The sequence below is a fragment of the Chiloscyllium punctatum genome, chromosome 7 (genome assembly GCF_047496795.1).
Source record: "Chiloscyllium punctatum isolate Juve2018m chromosome 7, sChiPun1.3, whole genome shotgun sequence".
In the NCBI taxonomy this organism is placed as follows: Eukaryota; Metazoa; Chordata; class Chondrichthyes; order Orectolobiformes; family Hemiscylliidae; genus Chiloscyllium; species Chiloscyllium punctatum.
In genome coordinates, this window is record NC_092745.1 from 33,822,261 (window position 1) to 33,850,135 (window position 27,875).

Here is a 27,875-nt window from a genome sequence, read left to right on the forward strand (position 1 = left end):
GAGAATCCTGTCTCTTTAAACAGTGACAAAACCTTAAAATGGAACTGGTGGCTGAGCAGGAAGGAGATCTGGTTTACTGAAGCAGAGACTTCTGGGGTTCACATTGTTTTGTACAGCTGACAGTCTTCAGCACCTTTGAAAGTTTTTACTTGGCATCACAAAACAACACTGTTCCCATCATACACTCCCAGGACAAGGACAACATGAGATTTGACACAGCATAAAACTCTCTCTAACCTGTCCCAGTATCCTGTCTTAACCCCTGAAACTCAGAAGTGTCTCTGAGCCAGTCCTGAGAAGGAAGAGAATTGAAATTCAGTGCTAACAATGACCTTTGACCTGCAAGCTCAGACCTGTTCTGTTTTAAGTTGTGTCTCCACTGTGGACTGTCTCAAACTACACACATTCTGATCTCCTGATGCTCTTGCTGAGGGGAGAGGGGAGGGTCACATGGGTGAGGGCACAGGAGAAACAAGCGTTGGACTCCCAGTCAGACCCAGAGAGGGTCAGCAGGCTGCTGACACTGTAGGTGCTGTCTGAAGCTCGCAGGTAGTTGCTGGTCTGAACCCCGTCTGAAATGACTGCACCGTCCTTCTTCCACTGCACCTCCAGCTCATCGGGATAGAAGTGATTGGCAAGGCACACCAGGGTGGCAGTGCTCTTGGCATTGACCTGCTCCGGGGAGGGGGGCAGCAGGGTCAGCTTGGGCTGAGAGTTCTCACGGCCTGAAAGACAACAGAAACAATTTTAATCCCTGTCATTCGAAGGGCTTTCAACTCTTCGAACATTAAAAGGCAAAACAATCCATTTGAACATTTGTAGTCAATACCTAACAAACCTGACAAAAGACAAATTGTTTCTTGGGATGTGAGTGTCACTGGCAGGACCAGCATTTATTACCTATCCCTAATTGCCCCTGAGAAAATGATGGTGACGCAGCAGAGAGAGAAGGGACAGTTTTAGACCATCGTTTATAGAATGAAGGTGGGCAGCTGGAAGGGCTATCAATGAGGGAGCATTTCAGTAACAGTGATCAGAACTCAGTGAGATTGAGATGAGGGATGTAAATGGAGAACCATGGAGCAAGTGTGAAAGTTTTCATTTGGAAATGAACCATTTTACTAAATTGTACGGTGATTTGGTAAAAGTGGACTGGAAACAGAGACTGGACGGGAACTCAGTGTCAGGGCAGTGGAAGGCCTCGAAGGACGATACAGAGATCGTTCAGAATCTGTTCCCACAAAGATTAAGGATGGGGGTGTACAAATCTCTACTCTCAGTCTGGAATGTGTCAAAGCAGGCAGAGTAGGGCAGACCAAACAGGGAAGGTGATCTTCGTTATCTGGTGTTCAATCCTGCAGAAAGTTAAGAGGAGGATAGAAAATGCAGGGGTGAAATTGAACAAGACCAGAGGAAGGCAAAGAGCTGACAGGATAAAATGGAATAATAGAATTGACAGTACAGAAGTAGGCTATTCAACCCATCATGTCTGTGCTGGTTGTAGAAAGAGCTGTCCAGCCAGTCCCACTCTCCAGACTGATCTCTGTTGCTCTCTAACTTCATCAATTTCAAATATACACATTGAAACCTTCAACAGAATCCACCTCCACCATCCTGTCAGGCAGCATGCTCCAAATCCTAACAACTCTCTTCGTAAAGACATTCCTCCCCATCTCACTCCAAGCTGTCTTGCTGACCATCTTGAAATTGTTACCCATAGTTACAGACATACCAACTCATGGAAACGGAATATCCTCCTTAACGCTGTCAAAATTGTTCAAAACAGTGAACAACTCTATAAGATCACCACTTAATCTTCTCTGCTCAGAGCAGAATAAGCCCAATCTCTCTAAGCTTTCCTTGTATCGAAAATCCCTCATTCCTGGTATTATTCCAATAAAACTCCTTTGAACACTCTCCAGGGTTTTAATATTGTTCTTTAAATAAGGTGCTCAGAACTGAACACAATCCTCCAAATCTGGTCTGATCAGTGATTTATAAAGGTGGAGCATCAGTTACTTGCTTTCATACATTATTCTCTAATTTAAAACCCACAGATCCTGTAAGCTTTTCACTAACAATGCAATACGGGGTGAGAAGATGACATATGAGAAGATGAAATGCCAGCTGGTAATATAAAAAAAGATTGCAAGACTGTTTTTTTTGTTGAAATATAAAAGCTAAGAGGAATGCAAGGCTGGATGTTGGACTGCTGGAAAATGAGGCTGGAGAAGTACTAATGGGGAACAAAGAAATGGCAGAGGATCTGAATAGTGCCTTTACATCAGTCTTCATGGTGGAAGACACCAGTAGTATACCAGAACTTAAAGAGATTCAGGGGCAGAGATGAGAGTAATGGTTATCACTGGGGAGAAGGTGCTGGGGAAGCTGGAAGTTCTGCAATGGATAAATCAGCCGGACTGGATAGACTACACCCCAGAGTTTGAAGGAGACAGCTGAGCAGATTGTGGAGAAATTGATGGTGATCTTTCAGGAATCACTGGAGTCAGGGACACTCCAAGAGGACTGTAAAATTCTTAATGTAACGCTCCTGTTTCAGAAAGGAGTGAAGCAGAAGATGGGAAATTATAGGCTGGTTAGTCTGACCTCAGTCATGAGTGAGATTGTAGACTTCAGTTTAAGGTTGAGATTGCAGGGGAGTTGGAAGTGCACAGTCAGGTCGGGCTGTGTCAGCATGGCTTCATCAAGGGGAGGCCTGACAAATCTGTTCGAATTCTTGGAGGAAGGAATGAACAAGTTAGATAAACGAGAACCAGTGGATGTGATCTATTTGGATTTACAGACAGAATTTGACAAAGTGCCATACAGGAGGCTACTGAAGAAGAGAAGAACCCATGGTGTTAGGGGCAAGGTCTTGGCATGGATAGAAGATTGGCCGCCTGGCAGAAGGCAGAGAGTGGGATAAAAGGATCTTTTTCAGGATGGCAACCGGTGACTAGTGTGGTTCTGCAAAGGTCCATGCTGGGACTACAGCTATTCACCAAAAATGAATTATTAATTAATGATCTGGACAAAGGATCTGATGGCATTGCTGCCAAATCTGCAGGCAACCCAAAGATAAGTGGAGGGACAGGTCGTGTTGAGGAAGTGGAGAAGCTGAAGAAGGAGTTGATCAGGCTCAGTGAGTGGACAAAGGAGTGGCAGATGGAATACAGTGTGGGAAAGTGTGAACTTATGCACTTTAGTCAGAAAGATAAAGGCATAGACTGTTTTCTAAATGAAGAAAGTATTCAGAAATCTGAATCACAAAGGGTCTAAGGAGTCATAATCAGATTTTTATTAACATTAGCATGTTGGTTCAATTGGCAGTTAGGAGCACAAATGCAATGTCAGCATTCATTTCCAGAAGGCTAGAACACAAGAAAAGAGATGTACTGCAGAACACAATTCATGTATTGTGAGTAGTTTTGGGCCCTGTATATAAGGAAAAATGTGCAGGCATTGGAGGCTGTACAGAAGAGTTTTACAAAAATGATCTTAGGGATGAAGGGCTTATCATATGAGGAACAGTTGAGGATTCGATGGAGTTTAGAAGGATGAGGGGAATCTCATTGAAACTTACAGAATACGGAGAGATCTGTCTCAAGTGGACACGGAGGAGATGTTTCCAACAGGGGAAGAGACCGGGACATGACCGCACAGCCTCAGAATGAAGTGAAGACCCTTTTGAACTGAGATAAGGAGGAATTCCTTCCGCCATAGGGTTGTGAATCTATTGAACTCACTGCTGCAGAAAGATATGGAGGACCTTTCATTGAGCATACTTCACACAGAGGTAGCTAGGATCTGAATGCTTCCCACCATGAGAGCAGGAAGTGTGGTCAGTGACAGCAGTTGGAGCACCGGGTTTCGGAGCTTGAGCAGCAGCTGGTGTCAGTGCGGAGCATCCGTGAGGCTGAGAGCTCCATGGAGAGCACGTTTCTAGATATGGTCACTCTGCAGCTTCAGAGTATACAGGGAGAGGGGAAATGGGGGAGCAGCAGACAGTCCAAGAGGACCAAGAAGCTAGTACAGGAATTCCATGAGTGCATCCCACTCTCCAACCAAGATTCACTTCAGAATCCTGATGAGAATGATGGTTCTTCTGGGGAGTGCAGCCAGGCCCAAGTCCATGGCACCACGGGGGAGGCTCAGCTGTCCAGGGGGGCACAAGGAAGACTGTGAGGGGAGGGGAGATTCGATAGTGAGGGCAATCAGCAGGTGTTTCTGCAGCTGCAAATGGGAATCCAGGATGGTGTGATGTCTCCCTGGTGCCAGGGTCAAGGATATCACTGAGTGGCTGCACAGCACCCTGAGGGGAGAGGGGGAACAGGCAGCAATCGTGGTCCACATCAGTCCCAGTGATAGAGGGAGAAAAGGGATGTGTTCCTGCAGTCAGAATTTAGGGAGTTCGGGAAAGAATTAGGAGCAGGAACTAAAAAGTAGGAATCTCCAGATTATTTCCAGTGCTCCTTGCAAGTGAGATTAGGAACTGAAGGATAACACCAAGAGCCACAGAATCGACAGTGCAGTCTATAGGTCACCAAGCAGTGGGCTGGATGCAGATGAATAAATCTCCAAGGAACTTACAGAGAAGTGGAAACATTACTGAGTTATTATAATGGGGGACTTTAATTATCTGAATATAGCCTGTGATTGGAGCAGCGTCACAGGCAGAGCTTGGCCATGATTGTGGGAGTGTGTTCAGGTGAATTTTCTCCAGTTGTGTATTTCCAATCCAATGAGAAAGGAGGCTCTGCTCAGCCTGGATTTTGGGAATGTGGAGGCTCAAGTAAATCAAGTGTCAGTGAGAGGACATTTAGGGAAGAGTGACCATTGTATCACAAAGTTTAGGGAGACAGTGGAAAAGAACAAAGGCATTCGGGGGTCAAAATGACCAAATGGGGAAATCATCAACTTCCATGGGGTAATGACACATCATCTTTGAATAAGCTAAGGTCAAAGGTTGGCAAGAAATTCCTGAGGTGAATAATATGGGGTATAGATCAGCAACAGTCAAAGTATACTTAAGGGAGGGCAAGCAATCCCTGAGCCCTTTTGAGGGCAGAAGTGGAAAAATTAAAGTGAATAATAAGGAGATTTTAAGAAGGGGAGTAGAGACAACCCTGGTAATCACCGACCAGTGAGCCTTACTTCGGTCTTGGGTAAGTGTTGGAAAAATTTCCAAGAGATAGGATTTATAATCATCCAGCGAGAAATAAGTTGATTTGGGAAACTCAACATGGTTTTGTGAAGGGTGGTTCGTGTCTCACAAACCTGATTGAGTTCTTTGAGATGGTGACCAAACAGGGGGATGAGGGTAAAGTGATTGATGTGATGTATATGAATTTCAGTAAGGCATTTGACAAGGTTTCCCACAGTAGGCTATTGCACAAAATACAGAGGCATGAGATTGAAGGTGATTTAGTGGTTTGGATCAGAAATTAGCTTGCTGAAAGAGGACAGAGGGTGGTGGTTGATGGGAAATGTTCATCCTGCAGTTCAGTTATTAGTGGTGTACTACAAGGATCTGTTTTGGGGTCATCGTTGATTGTCACTTTTATAAATGAGCTCGATGAGGGTGCTGATGGATGGGTTAGTAAATTTGCGAATGACACTGAGGTCAGTGTAGTTGTGGATAGTGCCGAAGGATATTATAGATTACACAGGTATATAGATAAGCTGCAGAGGTGGTCTGAGAGGTGACAAATGGAGTTTTATGCGGAGAAGTGTGAGATAATTCATTTTGGAAGGTGCAACAGGAATAAAGAGTACTGGGCTAATGGTAAGATTCTTGGTAGTTTAGGTGACCAGACAGATCTCGGTCACCATATACATAGATTCCTGGAAGTTGCCACCCAGGTTGATAGGGTTGTTAAGAAGGCGTAAGGTGTGTTAGCTTTTATTGGCAGAGCGATTGAGTTTCGGAGCCATGAGGTCATGTTGCAGCTGTACAAAACTCTGGTGCGGCCGCACTTGGGGTATTGCCTATAGTTCTGGTCACAGCATTATCCGGCCGCACTTGGGGTATTGCCTATAGTTCTGGTCACAGCATTATCGGAAGGATGTGGAAGCTTTGGAAAGGGTTCAGAGGAGATTGACTAGGATGTTGCCTGGTATGGAGGCAAGGTCTTATGAGGGAAGGCTAAGGGACTTGAGACTGTTTTCATTAGAGAGAAGAAGGTTGATGACTTAATTGAGACATACAAGATAATCAGAGGATTAGAAAGGGTGGACAGTGAGAGACTTTTTCCCCAGATGGTGATGGATAGCATGAGGGGACATTGCTTCAAATTGAGGGTTGATGGATATAGGACAGATGTCAGAGGTAGCTTCTTTATTCAGAGAGGATTAGGGGAGTGGAATGCCCTGCCTGCAACAGTAGTATATTTGCCAACTTTAAGAGCATTGAAATGGTTATTGGATAAACATGTGGAATGAAAATATAGAATAATGTGGGATAGATGGGCTTCAAATTGGTTCCACACTTTGGTGCAACATCGAGGGCTGAAGGGCCTGTACTGTGCTGTAATGTTCTATGTTCTGTGTTCTTTGAATAATAAAAGGGCAAAAGATTAGCTGGGGACAGAATAGGGCCCCTTAAGGATAAATGAGGTCACATATGTGTGGGCCCAGAGAAGACAAGTGAGATCCTAAAGGGATATTTCATGAATGTATTTACTGGGGAGAAAGACATGAAAGCTCGGGAACTCGGGGAAATAAATAACGATGTCTTGACAAGAATCCCCATTTGAGAAGAGGAGTTCTTAAAATGCATAAATTTGATAAATCTGATCTATGGCTCTAAGTGTATCCCAGGACATTGTGAGAAGCTAGAGAAGAGATTGCATGTGTCCCTTGCTGAGGAATTTGTATTATCAACAGCCAGGGGTGTGGTGCTGTCTGATTCGAGGGTGGCTAATGTTGTTCCATTATTGAGGAGCAGCTGTGAGGAAAAGCTAATGAACTACAGGCCTGTGAGTCTAACACCAGTGGTGTGTAAGGTGTTGGAAGGAATTCTGAGAGACAGCATCTACATGCATTTGGAAAGGCAAGGACTGATTTGGGATCGTCAGCATGGCGTTTTTTTGTGGAAACTTGTGATACTGTTGTTCACTATTTATATAAATTATTTGGATGTGAAGAAAGGATGAATCATTAGTACATCTGTGGAAGACACCAAAATTGGTAGCACAGTGGACACTGAAGAAGGTTATCTGAGAGCACAATTGGATCCTGATCAACTAGGCCATTGGGCCGAGGAATGGCAGATGGAGTTTAATTCAGATAAATGCAAAGTGCTGCATTTTGGTAAGACAGAGGAGATAGGTGAGATCTCAAACAAATATTTTTGTGGCTGTGTTTACTGTGGAGAACGACATGGAAGATAGGGAACTTGGAAAAATCTCTGGGACCTGGTCAGGTGTATCCCAGAATACTGTGGGAATCTAGGAAAGAGATTGCTGGGCCCCTTGCTGAGATATTTGTGTCATCAACAGCCATGGGTGAGGAGCTACAGAACTGGAGAGGTTGGCTAATGCTGTGCCATTATTTCAGAAAGGCTGTCAGGAAAAGCCAGGGAAATATAGACCAGTGAGCCTGATGTCAGTGGGGGGTAAGTCTTTTGAGGGGATTCTGAAGGACTGAGATTTATTGAAGCAGTAGCAAAGAAGATTGATAAAGGCAGACATTTTCAACATGGACTTCAGCAAAGCATTTCACAAGATTCCACATGGTACACAGGTTAGAAAGGTTAGATCACATGGGGTCCAGGGGATCCATTTGGATATATAATTGGCTTGAAGATAGGAGACAAAGAATGGTGGCAGAGAGTTACTTTTCAGACTGCGGGGCTGTGACCAGTGGTATGCCACAAGGATTGATGCTGGGTCCACTGACTTTTGTAATTTGAAAGCATGGTTTAGATGTGAATGTTGGTGGTACAATTAGTGAGTTTACTAACAGTGTATATTACACTATGCAGTCTATCGAAAAGAAGATTATTTCAGAGTACAGCAGGACCTTGATCAGATAAGGCAATGGGTGGAGGAGTGGCAGATGTGTTCCGATATAGAGAAAGTGAGATGCTGCATTTTGGAAAGCCAACCCACGGAGAACCCATGCAGTGAATTGGAGGGCCCTGTGGAGTGTTGCTGAGCAAGGTGTTGTTCATCTGTTGCTGGGACTGGTGGGTTTGGGCTATCGGGAGAAACCAAAGGTCATTCCAGTGGTGAGGAATGTCAGTGATGAAGGTGGATTGAAGAAGTTGGGACTGTCTTCCTTGGAGAAGAGAAGGCTGAGAGGAGGTTTGTTCAAGGAATCCAGCATCACGAGGAGTTTGGATACAGTAAATAGAAAGAAAATGTTCCCAATCGGGAAAAAGTTTGAGTGTGAGAGGCCACTGATTGAAAGTAATTGTTCAAAGAAACAAAAGTAAAATGAAGAAAAATAATTTTCAGCCAGTGAGTGGTTAAGGTGTGGAATGCGCTGCCCGAGAGTGTGGTGGAGGCAGCTTCAATTGAAACATTCCAAAGGGAATGAGACTGTTATTTGAAAAGGAGCAATGTGCAGGGTGACAGGGAGAAGGCAGGAAAATGACAATCAGTCATTGCTCAGTTAGAGAGCTGGTCCAGACAGGATGGGCATAATGGTCTCCTTGTGCACTGTAACAATTCTGTGATTGTGTGATTGAGCAGAGTTAAAGCTGGGGGAGGTGGGAGCTCGGTGTCTCACTGTGTTGCTGCTGCTGCTGCTGCTGCTGCTGCTGCTGCTGCTGCTGCTGCTGAGGTCAGTGAGATCAGAGACTGGGACAGGGAGCCAGAGCTCACATCAAACTCTGCCCGTGTCTGTCACACTGAGACTGGCAGGAGGCTGCTCACTGATTTCACTCCATGCTGCAGGAATGGGACCACAGGCTGCAAATGGACAGAGCTCCTCCACACGGTGAGTATAACTGCTGCTTCAAGGGGGCAATGGAACTAAAGAAATACAGCTGGACACCCTGTTAGACACAGTGCTCCTCAATCAAGCATTTCATTCACTGAAGCTCCCCACGAACACCTTCAACAATTGGAGGGTGCTACAATTGCAACATTTAAGAGGCATTTGGATGGATTATGAATAGGAAGGATTTGGAGGGATATGGCCAAAATACAAAGTACTTTACAAAGTACAAAGGGATCTGGGAGTGCTAGTCGAGGATTCTCTAAAGGTAAACATGCAGGTTGAGTCCGTGATTAAGAAAGCGAATGCAATGTTGTCATTTATCTCAAGAGGGTCGGAATATAAAAGCACTGTTGTGCTCCTGAGACTTTATAAAGCTCTGGTTAGGCCCTATTTGGAGTATTGTGTCCAGTTTTGGGCCCCACAGCTCAGGAAGGACATACTGGCACTGGAGCGTGTCCAGCGGAGGTTCACACGGATGATCCCTGGAATGGTAGGTCTAACATACGAGGAACGGCTGAGGATTCTGGGATTGTATTCATTGGAGTTTAGAAGATTAAGGGGAGATCTAATAGAAACTTACAAGATTATACATGGCTTGGAAAGGGTGGACGCAAGAAATTGGTTCTGTTAGACGAGGAGACTAGGACCCGTGGACACAGCCTTAGAATTAGAGGGGGTAAATTCAGAACAGAAATGCGAAGACATTTCTTCAGCCAGAGAGTGGTGGGCCTGTGGAATTCATTGACGTGCAGGGCAGTGGAGGCCGGGACGCTAAATGTCTTCAAAGCAGAGATTGATAAATTCTTGATGTCACAAGGAATTAAGGGCTACGGGGAAAATGCGGGTAAGTGGAATTGAAATGCCCATCAGCCATGATTGAATGGCAGAGTGGACTCGATGGGCCGAATGGCGTTACTTCCACTTCTATGCCTTTGGTCTTATGATCTTATGGGCTGGGTGCTAGCAGGTCAGACTAGATTGGATTAGGATATCTGGTCGGCATGGATGGGTTGTACCAAAGGGTCTGTTTCCATGCTGTACATCGCTATGACTTTATGACTCTATAATTCAGCATTTGTGTTTTAGAAAGTTTCAGTGCTTAATAACAGAGGATTGGGGTTAACTTACTCAGTCTGAGCTTGGTTCCTTTACCGAATGTGTACCACAGTGAGAGGTCCCAGTGCAGAAGCTGTACAAAAACCTCTCCTCTCTGCTTCCCTCCATCACTCTCACCCTCTTCCTGTCCGTCTCTCATTCACCCTCAGCCTCGCTCTGCCCCTCTCTGTCTCTCGCTCATTCATGTCTTTCTTTCTCTCTGTTTGTCTCATTCTGTTTCTCTCTCTGTGCTGTGTCCAGCTGGGCTCGGACGGTTTGTGAACTTTATTTATCGATGTTAAATCTTGCAGCTGCTCTTCACATGTGGCCATGGAGTGTAAGAGGGAAACTTGAGGCCTTCAGTGAGCGGTGGACACCACAGGGATTGGAGTGTGTTGTGGATAGTGACAATCCCTGCATGGGGGATTTTGTTCAGTTTCATTTATATCTAACTATGTGTATTGTTGGTGGAGGTAGGGTTGTGTGTCCATTATTACATGCAACATGTAAATATGAATGTATCTATACAGGAGGTGGTGCCGTGTGTATTGAGGTTTTTGTACGGATCTGTATCACTGGGAAAGTCTGGTGTAACGCTGCATACAGTAATAGTCAGCGACATCCTCATTCGGAACGTTGCTGATTGTCAGGGTGAAACTGGTCCCTGATCCACTGCCGGTGAATCACTTGGAGACTCCTGTGAATTGAGTTGTTGCACCATAGATCAGGAGAGAGGGTTTCTGACCTTCTCGCTGCTGGTACCAAGCAAGGTAGCTGCTAATGTCTTCGCTGACCGTACAGGTGATGGTTGCGGTCTGGCCCAGTTCCACTGACAGCGCCGGGGGAGACTGGGTCATGGTGATGTCCCCATTGATACCTGAGGGGTGAGAGAAACACAGTGAAGTCAGAACTATCACAGAAAGCGCCTGTCAAATGAGAGATTGTTGGAGACACTGAGCATTCCTCTGGTTTCAGCATTTTCCCTTCAATCACAAGTCAGTGGAATTGGAGTGAAATGGAGAGCAGCTAAAGATTCAAGGTGGAAGGAGAGAGATTTGTACCTGCGACACAGAATGCCAGAGGCCAGATCAGCTGGATGTGTGAAATCATGGTGTGTGCTCCTGTCCCTGTGCCTGGTCCCTGATAAACTCTCCCTTCACTGGGCTCTGCTTTATAAAGCTGCAGCCTGTGAGAGTCTGATTGGGTGTTCCTCAATATGTAAATGGAATCAGGCAGAGAGAGCCACGTCAGCCCTGCACTCTCTCTCTCTCTCTCTCTGTCTCAGAGAGTCATTGATGTGAACAGCTCTGAATGAGGCCATTTGGCCCATTGTGTCTGTGCTAGACAACAAAGAGCTTGACAAACCAATCCCATTTTCCCGCCCTTGTTCCATAGTCCTGGAAGCTACAGTAACACAAGTGATTATCTAAACACTGCTCCAATATCATGAGAGTTTGTGACTCAACCATCCTTTCAGGCAGGGAGTTCCAGAATCCCACCACTCTCTGGGTGAAATCATTTCGCCTCAACTCTCCTCTCATTCTCCAACGCCACTGGGCCGAGACTCACTCGAGTTCGGAAGGATAAAAGGGGATCTGATTGAAATGTACAAAATTCTAACAGAGCTGGGCAAGGAGGAGGTTTCCCCTGGTTGGGAAGTCTGGAACCAGGGAACCCAGACTTGGGGGATACAAGGTTGACCATTTAGGGCTGAGATGAGGAAACATTTCTTCACTCTGAGGACAGTCAACCTGTTAAATTCTGTACCTACTATGCAGACGGCTATGGAGGAGAGGGAATTGAATGTATTTCAGATTATTGTTTTGCCTTTTCACAGCATGAAGGGAATGGGGAGAAATCAGGAATATGGCTTTGAGATGGCGGATCAGCCATGAGACAGACTAATGCCTGGTCAATGTGAATGATAGAGCAGACTCAAAGGGCCGAATGGCCTACTTCTGCTTCTCGTTTCTGTGTTTCTGTGTCTGTGTTACCTTCAGTTTCTGACCCTGGTTTTTGACTCCTCTACTCATATAAAAACTGCCTTCCTGTCGAATCTATCTGTGCCCCTCGTAATCTTATAGTCCTCTGTCAGGTCTCTTCTCAACCTTCACTGCTCCAAGGAAAACAACCCCAGTCTTTCCAATCTTTCCTCATCACTCAGACCCTACAGCCCAGGCAGCATCCTGGGAAATCTCTGCACCTTCCCGAGTACAATCACTTCCTTCCCACAATGTGGTGACCAGACGCTGTCTCTCTCTTTTTATCACTTTCTCTTTATCACTCTCTCTCTTCCCATTCTGTCTCACATCTGCCAATTCTTTCTCTCTATCTCTCTCTTTGGCACTCTTAATCTCTCCCATCCTCTCTCTCTCTCTCTCTCTCTCACACACACACACACACACACACACACACACACACTTTCAACCCTACCATCTCTCTCTTGATTCCCTTCACTCTTGGTCTCACATCTCCTGGTCTCTTTCTGTCTCTCTCTCCGTCCCTCTCAGTCACGCTGTCTCCCACTCTATTTCTCTCCCCATATCTTTCAACCTCACCATCTCTACTTCCAGGTCTGCATCTCTCTCAATCCCTCCACACATCTCACACTATCGCAGACACACCACCCTCTCTCTCTCTCACACACACACACACTCCCTCCAACCCTCATTCTGTTTCTCTTCCCTCTCTTTCTCACAGTATCCCAGGTGGTGACAGTTAATTGCAGGGCAAATTTCCCTCTGCTCTGGCCCACTAATGGATGTTAACCCTTGACCCCAGAAGCATGTCTTCTCCAGGACTAAGTCCCCATTTTCCACATTGACCAGGCATTAGCCTGTCTCATGATGATGGACAGATTCTTGTTAAACAATGGGTAGTTCTGTGTTGTGGGCCTGTTCTCACTGAGGACTGGTTTGGACACAAACCTCATTCCATGAAGGCCCAGCAGAGAGAGGAGATCCTCAGGCAATCAACGTAAGCTGGAAGGACAGGACAGGCTCTGACCCACTGACCCATCCCGTCCATTCAAACATGACCTAATCCCTTCCCTTCTCCTTCCCTTTCCACGGTCAGGTTCTGGGTCAGGGTGATTTACTGGGATGATGTCAGGACCATCACACAATTCCAACAGAAAGGAACTGAGCCCCACACCCACCATGGTGTCCGTGATGCACTGGACTATCCAATGGAGACCAGTAAACATAGGCCTCCTTCCCACTGAATGTCCAGCAGAGACCAGTATATTTGGATCTCCATACCAGTGGATCATCCAATACATATCAGTAAACATGGACCTCCATTACACTGGGCCCTTCAACACACACCAGTAATCACAGGCCCCCAGCCCACTGGATGCTCTAATAGACTCCAATAAACATGGGTCACCATCTTACAAGACACTTCAGTAGAGGCCAGTAAACTAGGGCCTTCTTTGCCCTGGACCTTACAATGGAGACCAGTAGACACGCATCCTGTTACCACTGGATCTTCCAATAGAGACCAGTAAATATGGGCTTCCTTACCACGGCACCCTCCAGTATCTGAGCTTCAAACCCCACATCCCTTCCATCACTACGTCAGTCCCTTGACGCAGAAACCCTTATTCCTGTTCATCCCACGTCCTAACTCCATAATTCCGGTGTCCTCTCTCACCTTCCTTCCACCCACTCCATAAAGCCCAACTGTCTGAAATGGAGTGGTCCCTTCCCTGTCTCACACCAAGGAGGAAATGGGCAGATATTTACTGAGTAATGGGTTAAAGGATGATGGAGAATGGGCAGGAAAGTGGAGTTGAGGCTGAGACGGGATCAGCCATGATTGTATTAAATGGTGGAGTGGGCTCGAGGGGCTGAATTGCCTGCTCCTGCTCCTAGTTCTTATGTTCATCGACCACCCTCCCCCATTCCTCATACTGCAAATTTTTGAAACATCCTGGAATGTTTTGGACATTGAAGGTGTGATGTGAATTCAAGATTTGTGTTGAATTAATGTGGGGAAAGAATTATGCAGGGACTGTGATAGCTCCTGCAGTTGAATATCCTGCTGGCAGGCTTCGGCCTTCCACATACAGAAAGGGAAAGTCGGGGAAGTCAGAATGTGATGTTGGGATCCATGGCACTGTCCCCCAGCAATGTGGTTGACCCTTAACTGCCCTCTGAAATGGCCGAGCAAGGCTCTCAGTTGTATCAATTGTGACAACATCTCAACAAAGAAATGAAACCAAACGGACTGCCTGGCATCAATCTTGACACAGTAAAGGTATTGACAGAAACAACCCTGTCTTCCCTGCTCCATCCTCCTTACTGACGTCTGGGGGCAAGTGCCAAATTCAGGAGACCTGTCTCACAGACTAGTCATGCAACAGCCTGACGCAGTCATACTCACAGAACCATACCTTACAGACAATGCCCCAGACACCACCATCACTGTCCCGCATGTGTCCTGTCCAACCAGAAAGGCAGACCCCAGCAGAGCTGATGACACAGTGGTCTACAGCCAGGAGGGAGTTACCCTGAAAGACCTCAAAGTTGACTCCAGACCCCATGAAGTCTTATGACCCCAGGTTAAACATGGGCGAGGAAACCTCCTGGTGATTACAAGATATCTTGCTCCCTCAGCTGATGAATCGGTCTCCTCCATGTTGAACAGCATTTGGAGGAGGCACTGAGGGTGGTGACAGGCACAGAATGTACGCTGGGTGTGGGATTTCAATGTCCACCACTGAGAGTGGCTCGGCGGTAGCACTACTGATCGAGCTGGTTGGTTCCGAATGGGCGTAGCTGAGGGACTGGCTCTGCAGCTGGTGGTGAAGTAACCAAAAAGATGGAAAAACGTACTTAACCCCATCCTCACCTCAGCTGTAGATCCATCTGTCCTTGACAGAATTTGTAAGAGTGACCATAACACTGTCGTTGTAGAAACAAAGTTTGACCTTCGCATCGAGACTACCCTCCATTTTGGTGTGTGGTACTATCTGTCTACTATTGGACAGACTCCAAACAGATATTGCAACTCAAGGCAAGAGCATGAATGTGGATCATTGCCAACGAGTGCACAATCTCAACGTCTCATATACTGAGACTGTCCATGTTCAAATGCAGCAATATCTGCACAATACCCAGGTTTCATCTGAGAAGCAACATTTCCCATTGGTGCCATGCAAATGCCAGCCAATGACCATCAGCAATAACAGACAATCTCGCTATCGCCCCTTGACAGTCAATGCTATCACCGTCACTGAAGCCCCACTATCAACATTTTGAGGTACCATTGACCAGAAACTCAACTGGACTCACCACAGAAACAGAATGATGACAAGAGCAGGTTAGAGGCAAGGAATACTGTATCGAGTAACTCACCTCCTGATTCCCCCAAAGCCTGTCAATCAGGTCAGGAGTGTGATCGAATACTCCCCACTTGCCTGGATGGGTGCAGCTCCAAGAACATTTATAGATTGATAGTGTCACAGAGTCGTACAGCACAGAAACAAACCCTTTAGCCAAACCTTTACATGCTGACCAGGTTTTCTGAAGTGAACTCGTCTCATTTGCATTTGGCCCATATCCCTCTCATCGATTCCTGTCTATGTCTATTGTATCCTCTGTCTTTCTTATCCATTCAAAAAGTTTGATACCATCCAGAGCAAAGCAGCCTGCTTGATTGGCATCACATCCACTCTCACCATCACCGATGCTCAGTAGCAGCAGTGTGTCTTATCGATAAGATGCGCTGCAGAAACTCACCAAAAATCCTCAGATAGCACCTTCCAAACCCTTGGACAAAAATAGAAATTGAGGAAAGCTCAGCAGGTCTGGCAGCATCTGGGGAGAGAAATCAGAGTTAACATTTTGGATCAAGCATGAAATATTAATTCTGATTTCTCTTCACAGATGCTACCAGACCTGCTGAGCTTTTCCAGCAATTTCTATTTTTTGTCTCGGATTTACAGCATCTGCAGTTCTTTTGGTTTCCTTCCAAGCCCACGTCCACTTCCATTTAGAACAAGAGCAGCAGATACACGGGAACACTATGAGCTACACATTTCTCTCAAAAAAACTTAGCATCCTGACTTGAAAATATATTGCTGTTCCTTAACTGTTGCTGGGTCAAAATGCTGGCATTCCCTCCCAAGAACATTGTAGGTCAACTTATAGCTTATGGACTATAACGATTCAAGAAGGCAGCTTCCCATCACCTTTGGGATGGCACGGTGGCTCAGATGTTTAGCACTGCTGCCTCACAGGTTCAATTCCAGCCTCGGTCAACTGTCAGTGTAAAGTTTTCAAATTCTCCCCATGTCTGCGTGGGTGTCCTCCCACAATCCAAAGATGTGCAGGCCATATTAAATTGCTTAGAGTGTGAGGTGCATTAGTCATGAGTAATGGATCTGGTGGGTTCCTCTTTGGAGGGTCGGTGTGGACTTGTTGGGCCGAAGGGCCTGTTTCCGTATTGAAGGGAATCTAATCTAAAATCCTCAAGGGCAACTAGGACAGGGTAAAAAAATGTTGGCCCAGCCTTTGAAGCCCACTTCCCACGAGTGAATATACAAAACCAAATGAAGTGTCCCTCAGGAGGGGAGAGGGAATGTTCATGGTCCTGAGCTCCATTTCCCAGCCCAGGCAGTTTGTCTCCCAATGAATGAATGAGATGCCAATTTGGAACCCAGCTTCAGGGCAGTCTCATTCTGTGGCCCCAGGTCTATAAGTGGGAATTGGAGATTGAGCTGAAAAGGAAAGATATGCTGGGTTATGGGGAGAGGGAGGAGCAGTGGGACTAATTGGGTCATTCAAAGGCATGATGGGCTGAATGGCCTCGTCCTGTGCTGTAAGATTCCAGGGAGTTCAGACAACTCACAGTTTTCTCCCGTCTCAGTTACAAATGTCCAGCTGCTCTGAGCTCCTTCTTTCACTTCCTCTAATGGTGAAGTTTCAACCTTGCGATCTGACAGTCTTTGCAGTTATTTTTTACACTGGGGCTTTCTGCTGTGGTCAGAATCTCTAATAATAAGTGTCTAATCAGTGACAATCACAGCAGCTCAGAGCAGTCAGGACTGAGGAGCCAGGTTCACTGGGAAACACATTGGGAAGATCAAAGCCATCGTCTTCAGCTCCCGGTACAAACTCCATGCCTCTCCCTGAGCACTGTCTGCTGCTCAACCAGACTCTTTACAATTTTAGCCACATCCTTGAGGCTGATTTGAGCCCCATATCCTCCACATCACAAAGATCAGCCACTGAAAATCTCAGCAATGTCATGGGGACTCCAAACATGACCATTCCAAAGTTATCCTGGTTATAAATCACACAACACCAGGTTATAGTCCAACAGGTTTATTTGGAAGCACTAGCTTTCGGAGCTCTGCTCCTTCATCAGGTGGTTGTGGAGAATAAGATTGTAAGACACAGAATTTTTCGCAAAAGTTTCCAGTGTGATGTAACTGGAATTATATATTGAAAAAGACCCGATTGTTTGTTAAGTCTCTCACCTTTTAGAATGATCATGTTGGTTTCAGTTCTTTCATATGTAAATTGTAAAACATTTTTTAAAAGTTACATTCTCGAGTGAACTTTAACAATTGCTGTCATGTCGGCTCTGATAAGGTATTGAAGGTGTTAACTCCCTGTGAGGTTGTCTGTGCCACAATGGTCAGATTGAAACTCATTCTAAAAACGGATATACAGAATCTTACATGGAATCATGCAGTTTTTGAGCAAAATAAAATGTAATTCTGCAAATACAAATTCACCCCACACACTTATATATATGTGTGTGTGTGTGTGTCCGTTTACCTGTGTGTATGTTGTATAGTGCATTGTTGGAGGTGCTGGTGTTGGGCTGTCGTGTACAAAGTTAAAAATCACAGAACACCAGGTTCTAGTCCAACAGGTTTATTTGGAAGCAGCAGCTGTCGGAGCGCTGCTCCTTCATTAGGTAGCTGTGGAGAATAAGATCTGATTCCATGTTTCTTTTGTGGAACATTCTTAAATGTCTTCCGGAATTCCCTACAGACAACAGCCATTGCTCCCCACTCCAACACCGGCGTCTCCTAATCAATGTTATCCTGGCTCACATCACAACGGCCGACACACCTCAGCTCATCCCAAATTCTGCTGTCAGTATTCGAACTCTCACCAAGTCCCCCACCCCACCCCACCACGACCACCCCCATCCTCACTGACCGACATAGGCTCCAGGTCCAGCAACACCTCAATTTTCAACTTCTCATTCTTGTTCTCAAATCCCTCCCTGTCCTCCACCCTCCCTATCTCTGTAACCTCCTCCAAGCTGCCTCACTCAGTGTGGTCAGCAATCTTAGAGACGTGCCTCTCTGCTTCTTCATCCAAGTCATTGAGAAATATCGTGAGAAGCTGAGGTCCCAGCACAGAATCCTGGGAATACCACAATTGACATCACTCATTGGAAAACACACACATAATCCCCCCTCTCTGTCTCTTAACTCCGGACCTATTCCTGACCCAAGGTAAATGCGATTCTCAAATTCCATCTGATTCCATGATTTGGAGGTGCTGATGTTGGACTGTCATGTACAAAGTTAAAAATCACAGAATACCAGGTTTTAATCCAACCGGTTTATTTGGAATCACCAGCTTTCAGAGCACTGCTCCTTCATCAGATGGTTGTGGAATGTAAGATCTGACTCCATGTTTCTTTTGTGGAACATTCATAAATGTCTTCTGGAATTCCCTATAGACAATAGCCATCAACATTCCCTTATATCACACATTAGGGAGCTCCTAACAAAGTGTAACAAGGTTAGTTAAAGATGTCTGAACCTTTGTAAATCCATGCTGACTCTCGGAATAGTTCATATTTTTCTGTTATTCTGTCTCTAAAAACAGACTCAATCACTTCCTGACAACAAACATTCAACAGAGATGTTCATTGTGAATGAGGTGAGTAAACAGCTAGCACTGACACGAGGGGCTGAATAGCCTCCTCCTGTGCTGGAGCCTTCTCTGTCTCCTTGACAGAAATATTTTACAGATAAAAACTAAAGACCAACAGCAAATTTAAAAATACAAATTAAAAACTCCTCAGGTAATTTCCTCATACAGGGCCAGGCGATGTGTCGTAATTGTCGCGTTGGGGAAGCTGGTGGAGCACATTGTAGCTCAGAGTGACCACATCTGCAGCAAGTGTTGGTTGCTCAAGGCACTCCAGCTCAAAGTTGATGAGCTGAAGTCTGAGCTTCAAACACTGTGACACATCAGGGAGGGGGAGAGTTACCCGGGCACTGTGGTTGGGGAGGGAGTCACACCTTGTAGGTTAAATACTTCAAATTATGGCCAGGGGTCAGGGAGAGGAGGGTGTGACTATAAGTGAGCAGGTCGATGCAGCCTGGATTTAGCATTGTAGGAGCCTCAGCTCCTTGTGCAACAGGAATGAGGTACTTGCTTCCTGTGTCAATGGATTGTCGGGAGAATGGACAAATGTGGTGTGAGCATTTCGGTGAAAGTGACTAGAACTCCATAAGTTTCAAAGTCATTATGTAAAGACATAAAGATGGAGTAGAAATTAAGTGTCTCAACGGGGGGGGGAAGGCCAATTTCAGCACCATTAGATAGGCACACACAAGGGGAGGCAATGGCCTCGTGGTATTATCACTGGATTATTAATCCAGAAACTCAGCTAATGTCCTGGGGACCTGGGTCAAATCCTGCCATGGAATTTGAATTCAAGAATGGTTCTGGAATTAAGAGTCTGATGGTGAGTATTGTTGTATTGTTGACTATGGGGAAAGCCCATTCAGTCACTAATGTGTTTCAGAGAAGGAAATTTGTCATCCTTACCTGGCCTGGCCTACATGTGACTCCAGACCCACAGCAATGGGCGGCATGGTGACTCAGTGGTTCACACTGCTGCCTCACAGTGCCAGGGTCCCGAGTTTGATTCCACCCTCATGGACTGTCTGCGTGGAATTTGCACGTTCACCCCATGTTTACGTGGGTTTCCGTCAGATGCTCTGGTTTCCTCCCACAGTTCAAAGATGTGCAAGTTAGGTGGATTGGCCATGCTAAATAACCCATAGTGTTCAGGGATGTGTAGGTTAGGTGCATTAACCATGGGATATGCAGGGGTAGGGGGATAGGTCTGGGTGGGATGCTCTTCAGAATGTTGGTGTGGACTAATCGCGCTGAATGGCCTGTTTCACACTGTATGGATTCTCTGATTCCATGTGGTTGAATGTTAACTGCCCTATGGGCAGGAAATGCTGGCGTGGCCAGAGATGCCAATATTCGATGAATGAATGAAAGAAAACCACTGCATCATGGTCCAGGAGACCATTCAGGCAGGGGAGCACAAAGAAAAGAGGGGGATTTGATAATGAGAGAGGCTGATAGCATCCTTTGTGAGCAGGATTGAGAGTCCCACATGGTGTGTTGCCTGACTGGTGCCAAGGTAAGGGGCATCTCAAACTGGTTTTAAAGTTTCGCAGAGTCGGGGGAGGGTAAAGCAGGGAGTCGCGGAGAATCCAGTTGTTGTTGTTGTGTTGGGACCAACAACCTCAGCAAAAATAGGCAAAAGGTCCTATTTGGGGAATATTAGGAAAGATATCAGAAGTATATGTCAGATTAAACAGATAGAGAGAAATAAGAAAAGAGGTGAATACAGCATCAGGGCTGAGGAACAGATTCCAGTGAATGGACCAAATAAGAATACAAATGCACGGAATATAAGGAATAAATTCAATAATCTGCTCGCAGAAATTCAAATTTAAGATTTTGCTGTCGGATCAATTACTGAGACATATTTGCAGAATCATTAGGATTGGGAACTAAATATAGGTTCACAGGATAGACATGGGGAAATGGCAGAAGAGGTGGAGCAGCTTTATTGATTAGAAACAAAATGACTTCAATGGTGAGGGAGGTTATAATGAGGGGAAAGCATTCAGTGGAACTGAGGAGCAGGAAAGGATCTAAAACTGTAATAGATGTTGGATACAGGCCCCCTGGCAGCAGCTCTGAGGTGCTGGATTATATAAATGCAGAAATTAGACAAGTGTGTAGCAAAGCCAGTGCATTATTAATGGGGAAGTTTAACTTTAACTTAGAATGGGAGATAGACAAGTACTCTGTCAGAAAGGTAGTGAATTTCTGGAGTGTATCCGGAATAGTTCCAACAGCAATAGGTTCTGGATGTAACAAGGGGACAAGCAATATTGAAATTAGCAATGAATAATGAGCCAGATTTAGTTACGAAACCTTTGTGCATGAACATTTATCAAATAGTGATCATAACACAATTGAGTTAAACACCACATTTGAAAGTGAAAAGCATGAATCACCTGCTTGAGTTTGAGATTAAGGTAAGGGCCGACTTTTCGGAGATGAGACAGAGACTGTCCACAGTAAACTGGGAAAATCTGCTCATGGGTAAAACAACTGAAGAACAGTGGGGAATGTTGAAAGAAACATTCACCACAAAACAAAACCAGTTTATACCTGAGAGGGAAAATCTCCACTTCTTCGAACAAACAACAATGGACAACTAAAGAGATAAGGAAAAGAATAAAACTAAAAAAATCTTACAAAAAGCAAATAAAATGACAGATTCTGCTGAATGGGAAAGATACAAAGGGTCACAAAGCAGCTTTGAAGAGCTACCAAAAGGGCTTCTGAAAGGAAACATGTAAGGGATAACAAAATCAATAAGGAGAAATGTTACAGTTCCATAAAAGGGAAGCTGGGAGGTCAGGAGCAATGTTGGCCATTAAAAGTGGGGGATATTGTCAGTGACAATGGGGAAATGGCAGTCATGTTAAATAAATACTTTACCTCAAGATTTGCAGTATAAAAGAAGGAGGACTTGCCTGAAGTCCCAAAGGAATTAACAGAGTATCACGGACAGCAACTGAATAAAATTAATGTCAGTAAAACATCTGTAATGAGGAAAATAATGGAACTAAAGAGTGACAAATCCTCAGGACCTGACAGTTTCCATCTGGGAGTGATAAAGGTAGTAACAGACCACATTTAGACATCCTGACTATAATCTTTCAGAGTTCCCTGGATACATCAGTCATACCTCTGGATTGGAAAATTGCAAATGTCACTTCACATTTAACAAGGATATGAGAGAAAATCCAGGGAATTACAGATCACTAAGCCAATATTTGTGGTGTGGAAATTGTTGGAGTCTATTATCAAGGATGATGTTAACTGAAGGCCTTGAAAATGGTCAGTAAATCAGGTAGAGTCAGCATGGATTCATGAGAAGTTGGTCATGGTGAAAAACCTCACTGAACCTTGTTGAAGAGAAGATGAAATTCCTGGACACTGTAATGTCTATGGATGTTGTTCATATAGACATCCAGAAGGCATTTGATAAAGTCCCATGTAAGAAACTGTTAACTCAGGTAGACATCTGCAGAATTGAGGCTAAAATACTGACACACTTGGAAATTGGTTGAGTGACAGGTGACTGAAAATAGGGATAATGAGTAAGTGCTGAAATTGGCAGGATGTGACCAGTGGTGTCCAATAGGAATGTGTGCTCACACCTCAATTAGTTACATTAGTTATGAATGACTTGGATAATGGCATAGAAAGTCAGATATTCTACTTTGCTCATGACACAAAGTTAGGCAGCATTGTAGATAGTGTTGATAGATTCATAGCGTCATACAGCATTCATCCAGGACAGTCTTTAACAGTGTCTAATTTGTCTTTGATTTACAACTCCTTCACCTCCATCTCTCCCTCTCACTGTCTCTCCCCACTCACTTCCCTACCTCAGCTGGATAGATCTCACTCTGAGTTCCATCCCTCTTTCTCTCTCCATGCTCCATGCCCCCCTCTCTCAGGGCTCCATCTCTCTCTCTCTCTCTCTCTCTCTCTCTCTCTCTCTCTCTCTCTCTAAGCCCCACCTCTCCCTCCATTTGAGCTGCTGGGAGTCTGATCTGAGCCAGTTCCAATGAATCCCATGAAGAATAATGATGGGATATATGGAGTGTGAGTTTGATGATGTAAATGTGAACCATTGCAGCAAAGACATTACAGATGGTTTGTACAGACAGCAAAGCCCAAACCAGAACATTGTGTCAATCAACACAGAACCAATGAAAGCTTCAATAAGAACAGTTATTAATGAGATTCGCAGAGATGTGTCATTATTCTAGTTACAAATTACTCTGGAGAAATGTTGGCAGATGGAGTGAAATGTGGGGGAGTGTGACCTTGTTCTCTTTCACAATAATCATTCAAATGTGACTGGAGCGCCCTTAAGTACAAATTACAAAATTCATCATTTGGTGTCATCCATTAGGTGTGACAAATACAGAACTCACTTAGTTCTAGCGATCAGTGAGTTCTTGTCAATATCCTTTTAACAACTCAGTTTTAGGTAAGAATGATACACTACCTACCCTGTCTGTGCAATCTTCTTGTCCGGGAATAGGGAATGAATTTGTGACTATATACACTTTCCTCGAGTCTACACAGAATCAAATTGAACAGTTTGGTTCAGGAGCCAATACTACAGGAGAACTCCAATTACTCTGACTTGGTTCAATCAACTGATTCTCCAACATGGAAGCCCTCTGTTACGTTGGCCTGTTTCTGTTCATGTTTGTTTTATTGTGTCTGAATTATCAAATCCATTTCATACTTGAATCATGTGGTCCATTGAAATGTTTCAATAAAAGTCCACAAGATAACGGAGCAGAATTGGGCCATTTGGCACATCAAGTCTGATCCACCGTTCATTTACAGTTGACAATGTTTCTCAACCCCAATCTCTTACCTTCTCCCTGTACATCTTGATCCCTTGACCAATCAAGAGCCAATCTATCTCTATCTTAATTCACTCAATGACCTGGCCTCCAAGGCCCACTGCAGCAATCAGTTCCACAGGTTAACAACACTCTGGCTGAAGAAATTCCTCTTCGACTCAGTTCGAAAGATCGTCTCTTCACTCTGAGGCTGTGCCCTTGGGTCGTCAACTCTCCTATTATTGGAAACATCTTCTCCACGTCCACTCGATCCAGGCCTCTCTGTATTCTTTAAGTTTCAATGGCATTCCCTCTCATCCTTCTAAACTCCATCAAGTACAGAACCAATGTCCTCAATGACTCCTCATACAAACATCTTTGTATTTTCTGAGCAATATCACTAAATCTACCTGTTGATCTTTCTCCAAATACAAAAATACAGTGTCTGAATTCTCTAATACCTCTGAATTTGTTCACCTAATAACAGGAAGTTCACTTTGGGAATTGTCCAGTAATTTTTCGATCTTAAACATTTTCTCATCCCCTCCTTGATTATACTCACTACTTGACAAACCTGTACATGTCAGGATGGTTCCTCAAAACTTGGGAGAGGCATTAAGGATGCTGGTTTTGTGTTGAGGTTTACCTAAAACTTGACAAGTAGGACACATTTTATAAAACTGAACCACATCTTTATCCAATTGTGGCTCAGTAAAATACCTGTTTCTGGATGCCTGTGTTTTCCAAATCCCCATGTGACCTGCCATGGAAGTCTCATGTACTCCTTGCACTATGATAGCTGGGTGGGAGACTAGCCGATGTCTAACCAACCATTCTTCATCTGTTGGTCCATGAGGGGGTCTCCAATTCCTCATCAGCATTCCATTCTGAAGATGATAGCACTCTGCAATTCCTTCAGCCTTGATTTCAGTATTAACTGACTATGTTTATTTATTTCATTCAGGATCTGCTTTTTGGATCTGCTGTAATTAGTGACATCATACCAAATACTCCACCTGGATTATCGTCACCATTTCGGAAAGTTTCAGCGATCCTTTCACTTGCTGTGGTGTCACATCACCCCTTATTGATGGATTTTGTTTAACCATTGCCCTGGTTACCTCACACGAAGGAGAGAGAACAGGAACCTGTCCCTGTCATTGTTCTGTTTCTTGGACTTCCTTTGGACATTCTGTAATTATCGGGGAAGCTACTGCCTTTACTCCTGACAAATCATTCGCCAGAAGGAAGTCGATTTCCTCAACAGGGAATGTTTTCCCCACTCTGGCAATTACTTCTCCTGATAACAAATCACGTTCCAGTTGCACTTTATACAATCGAAGTGGAATATATTCTCCACCAATCCCATTAATTAATACCTTAGCTCCCATCAAGCTCTCTGGAAGGAAAATCAATTCTTTCTCCAGTCAAAGTGATTTTGTTGCCCCTGTATTTCTCAGTTTGGTTCTGGGTTTAGCTGAAGAAAAAGTGGTCACCGTTCCTTTTGATAAAAATCCTGTCCCCCTCTCATCTACCTTCCAACTTCCTTTACTAATGACAGAATTCACCTCCAGCCTTTTTGTTATAGTTACAGCTACAACCTGCTCCGTGGGATTATCTGTTTGTGTTCCCTTCTCTGACTCATTATTACTAACTCCTATAAATCCCATGGGTCTACCTCACAACTTCCAACATTCCAAACACACATGGTCCACCTTATTCCCAGAGAAACATTTCAGCTTCTGATCATCACTTCCACCCTCAGCAATTTCCTTCTTAATTTGAGGAGGAGTTCTTGGCCTGGTCCCTCCTGTCCATTCTCTCCCCTGGCTCCCTGCCTTCCTCACACTCTCCCAATTTTAATTTTTCTCTCATTTCTGGGGCTGACTGAGAAAGCTTTCTGGATCCGTTATCATTGTAGCTGCTTGTCTTGCGGTTGGCCTTTGGTCTTCTACATGAATTTTGATTCTGGAAGGAAAAGAAGTCATAAATTCTTCTCAAAGAATAATTTCTCTGAGTGTATTGTTAAGTATTCTCAGCCTTTAACGATCTTATCTACCTGTCAACATTATTTTGTTAATCCCTCCCAAACCCAGTAGAAGTTTGTCCAGGCTGTTTCCGTACATTCTGTAACCTCTGTCTGTATGTTTCTGGAACCGACTCAAATGTATTTAGAATAGCCCTTTTCCCCTCCTCTTGATCGTGAGAATGCTCCTTAGACAGGGATGTAGAAATCTCTTGTGCCTTCCGAGTTCATTTACTTTGCATGGGCAAGCTACTTTTGGCCATTTCGCTTGTGTTGCTATCTTCTCAAACAACATGGGAAATGCTTCCATGTCCTTCTCTTTAAATGTTGTCACAGGCTTCACTGTCTTCAACATAAAGTCATAGTTATGGAGTGATATAGCACAGAAACAAGCCCTTCGGCCCACCATGTCTGTGCTGACCAACAAACACCAAACTGCACTAATCCCATGAACCTGCACTTGGCCCATAGCCAACATGCCCTGGCATTTTAAGTGCTTGTCTGGATGCTTCTTAAATATTATGAGAATACCTGCCTTCACCACCCTCTCAGGCAGCCTGTCCCATATTTGTATCGCCTGGGTGAAAAAACATTTGCTCAGATCCTTTCCAAACCACTTAATCTTCATCTTAATCTTATGCCTTCTGGTTTTAGACACATCTTCCACAGTGTAAAGATTCTCATGATCTACTTTGTCTCTGCCTTTCATAATTTTGTGTACCTCAATCAGGTGTACCCCTCAGGCTCCTCTACTCCAGGGAAAACAAACCCAGCCTGTCTGGTCTTTCCTCATAACTGAGACTTTCCATCCAAGGCAACATCCTAGTGTATCTTCTCTGCACCCTCTTCAGTGCAATCATGTCCTTCTGATAGTGTGGTGACCAGATCTGCACACAGTATTCCAGCTGTGGCCTAATCAGGGCTCTGTACAGTAGCAACAAACTTTCTTGTTCCTATCTTCTGCACCCTGGCTGATGAAGTCACGCATCCTGTATGCCTTCTTCCCCACCCTGTCTACCTGTGCTGACACCTTCAGGAGTCTATGGATTTGTACACCCAGGTCTCTTTGTTACTCAACACTCCCGATGGACCTACCACTCATTGTGTGTATCCTTCCCTTATGAGACCTCCCAAAGTGCATTACCTCGCACTTATCAGGATTAAATTCTATCTTCCATTGCTCTGTTCAGTTTACCAGCTGATCAATATCAGTCTGAAGCCTGAAACCTTCCTCCTCACTATTATCAACATCTGCAAATTTACAAATTATACCGTGTACAATCACATCCAATTGTTAATGCATACAGCAAACAGCAAGGGCCCTAGTGTTGTTTCCTACAGTACAACATTGGTCCCAGGCTTCAAATCTTCCACCATCCCTCTTTGCCTCTTATTTGGAAGCTGGCTTTGGATCCTAACCTGCCTTGGATTCAAATGGGCTCTTTGCCTTTGTCCAGCCTTCCATATGGGACCGTGTCAAAGGCCTGACTGAAGTCCATACAAAACATATCAAATTCACAATCTCATCACCTTTATTCACCTTTTCAAAACACTCAATTAAATTATTCAGACAGGATTGCCCTCTAAAACATCTGTGCTGGCATCTCTGACTTTATAATTGTTGATTAATCCTGTTCGTCAGAATTGTTTCCAATAATTTCCCTCACACTGGTGTCAGATTAATTGGTCTGTAATTTCCTGTCCTATCCCTGTCACTCTTCTTGAGCAAATCAGAGCATGTCAGCAATGAAGTTTGAATATCTCCTTCAGGATTCCAGCAATCACCTCCCTTGTCGCCCATAGCAGCCTGGGATACATTTCATCAGGCCCTGGGGATTTCTGCAACTTTATGCCTTCTACAACATCCAATACTTCCTTCTTACCAATAATAACATGAACTAGAACCTCATTATCAGAAGTAAAATCTCCAGCGACAATGTCTTTCTCCTTTGTGAATGCAGATGAATAAATTTCATTTAAGATCTCATCTATGTCCACACAAAGCTTGTCCCTCTGGTCATGAATAGATTTAACTATTTCCCTGGTCATCCTCTTGCCCTTAACATACATATA

The 27,875-nt window shown here is 44.5% G+C and overlaps 1 protein-coding gene across 1 annotated transcript; it reads right to left on the minus strand.

Annotated features, from left to right (window-relative positions):
- Nucleotides 1–396: 396 nt before the first annotated feature.
- On the minus strand, nt 397–27,851 carry LOC140479534 (immunoglobulin kappa light chain-like). The gene is made up of 5 exons (XM_072573345.1): nt 27,686–27,851; nt 26,998–27,053; nt 25,624–25,744; nt 10,787–10,918; nt 397–725 (listed from the first exon to the last, which is right to left on the minus strand). The coding sequence occupies exons 1-5, from the start codon at nt 27,849–27,851 to the stop codon at nt 397–399; spliced, it is 804 nt and encodes a 267-aa protein (XP_072429446.1).
- Nucleotides 27,852–27,875: the final 24 nt, after the last annotated feature.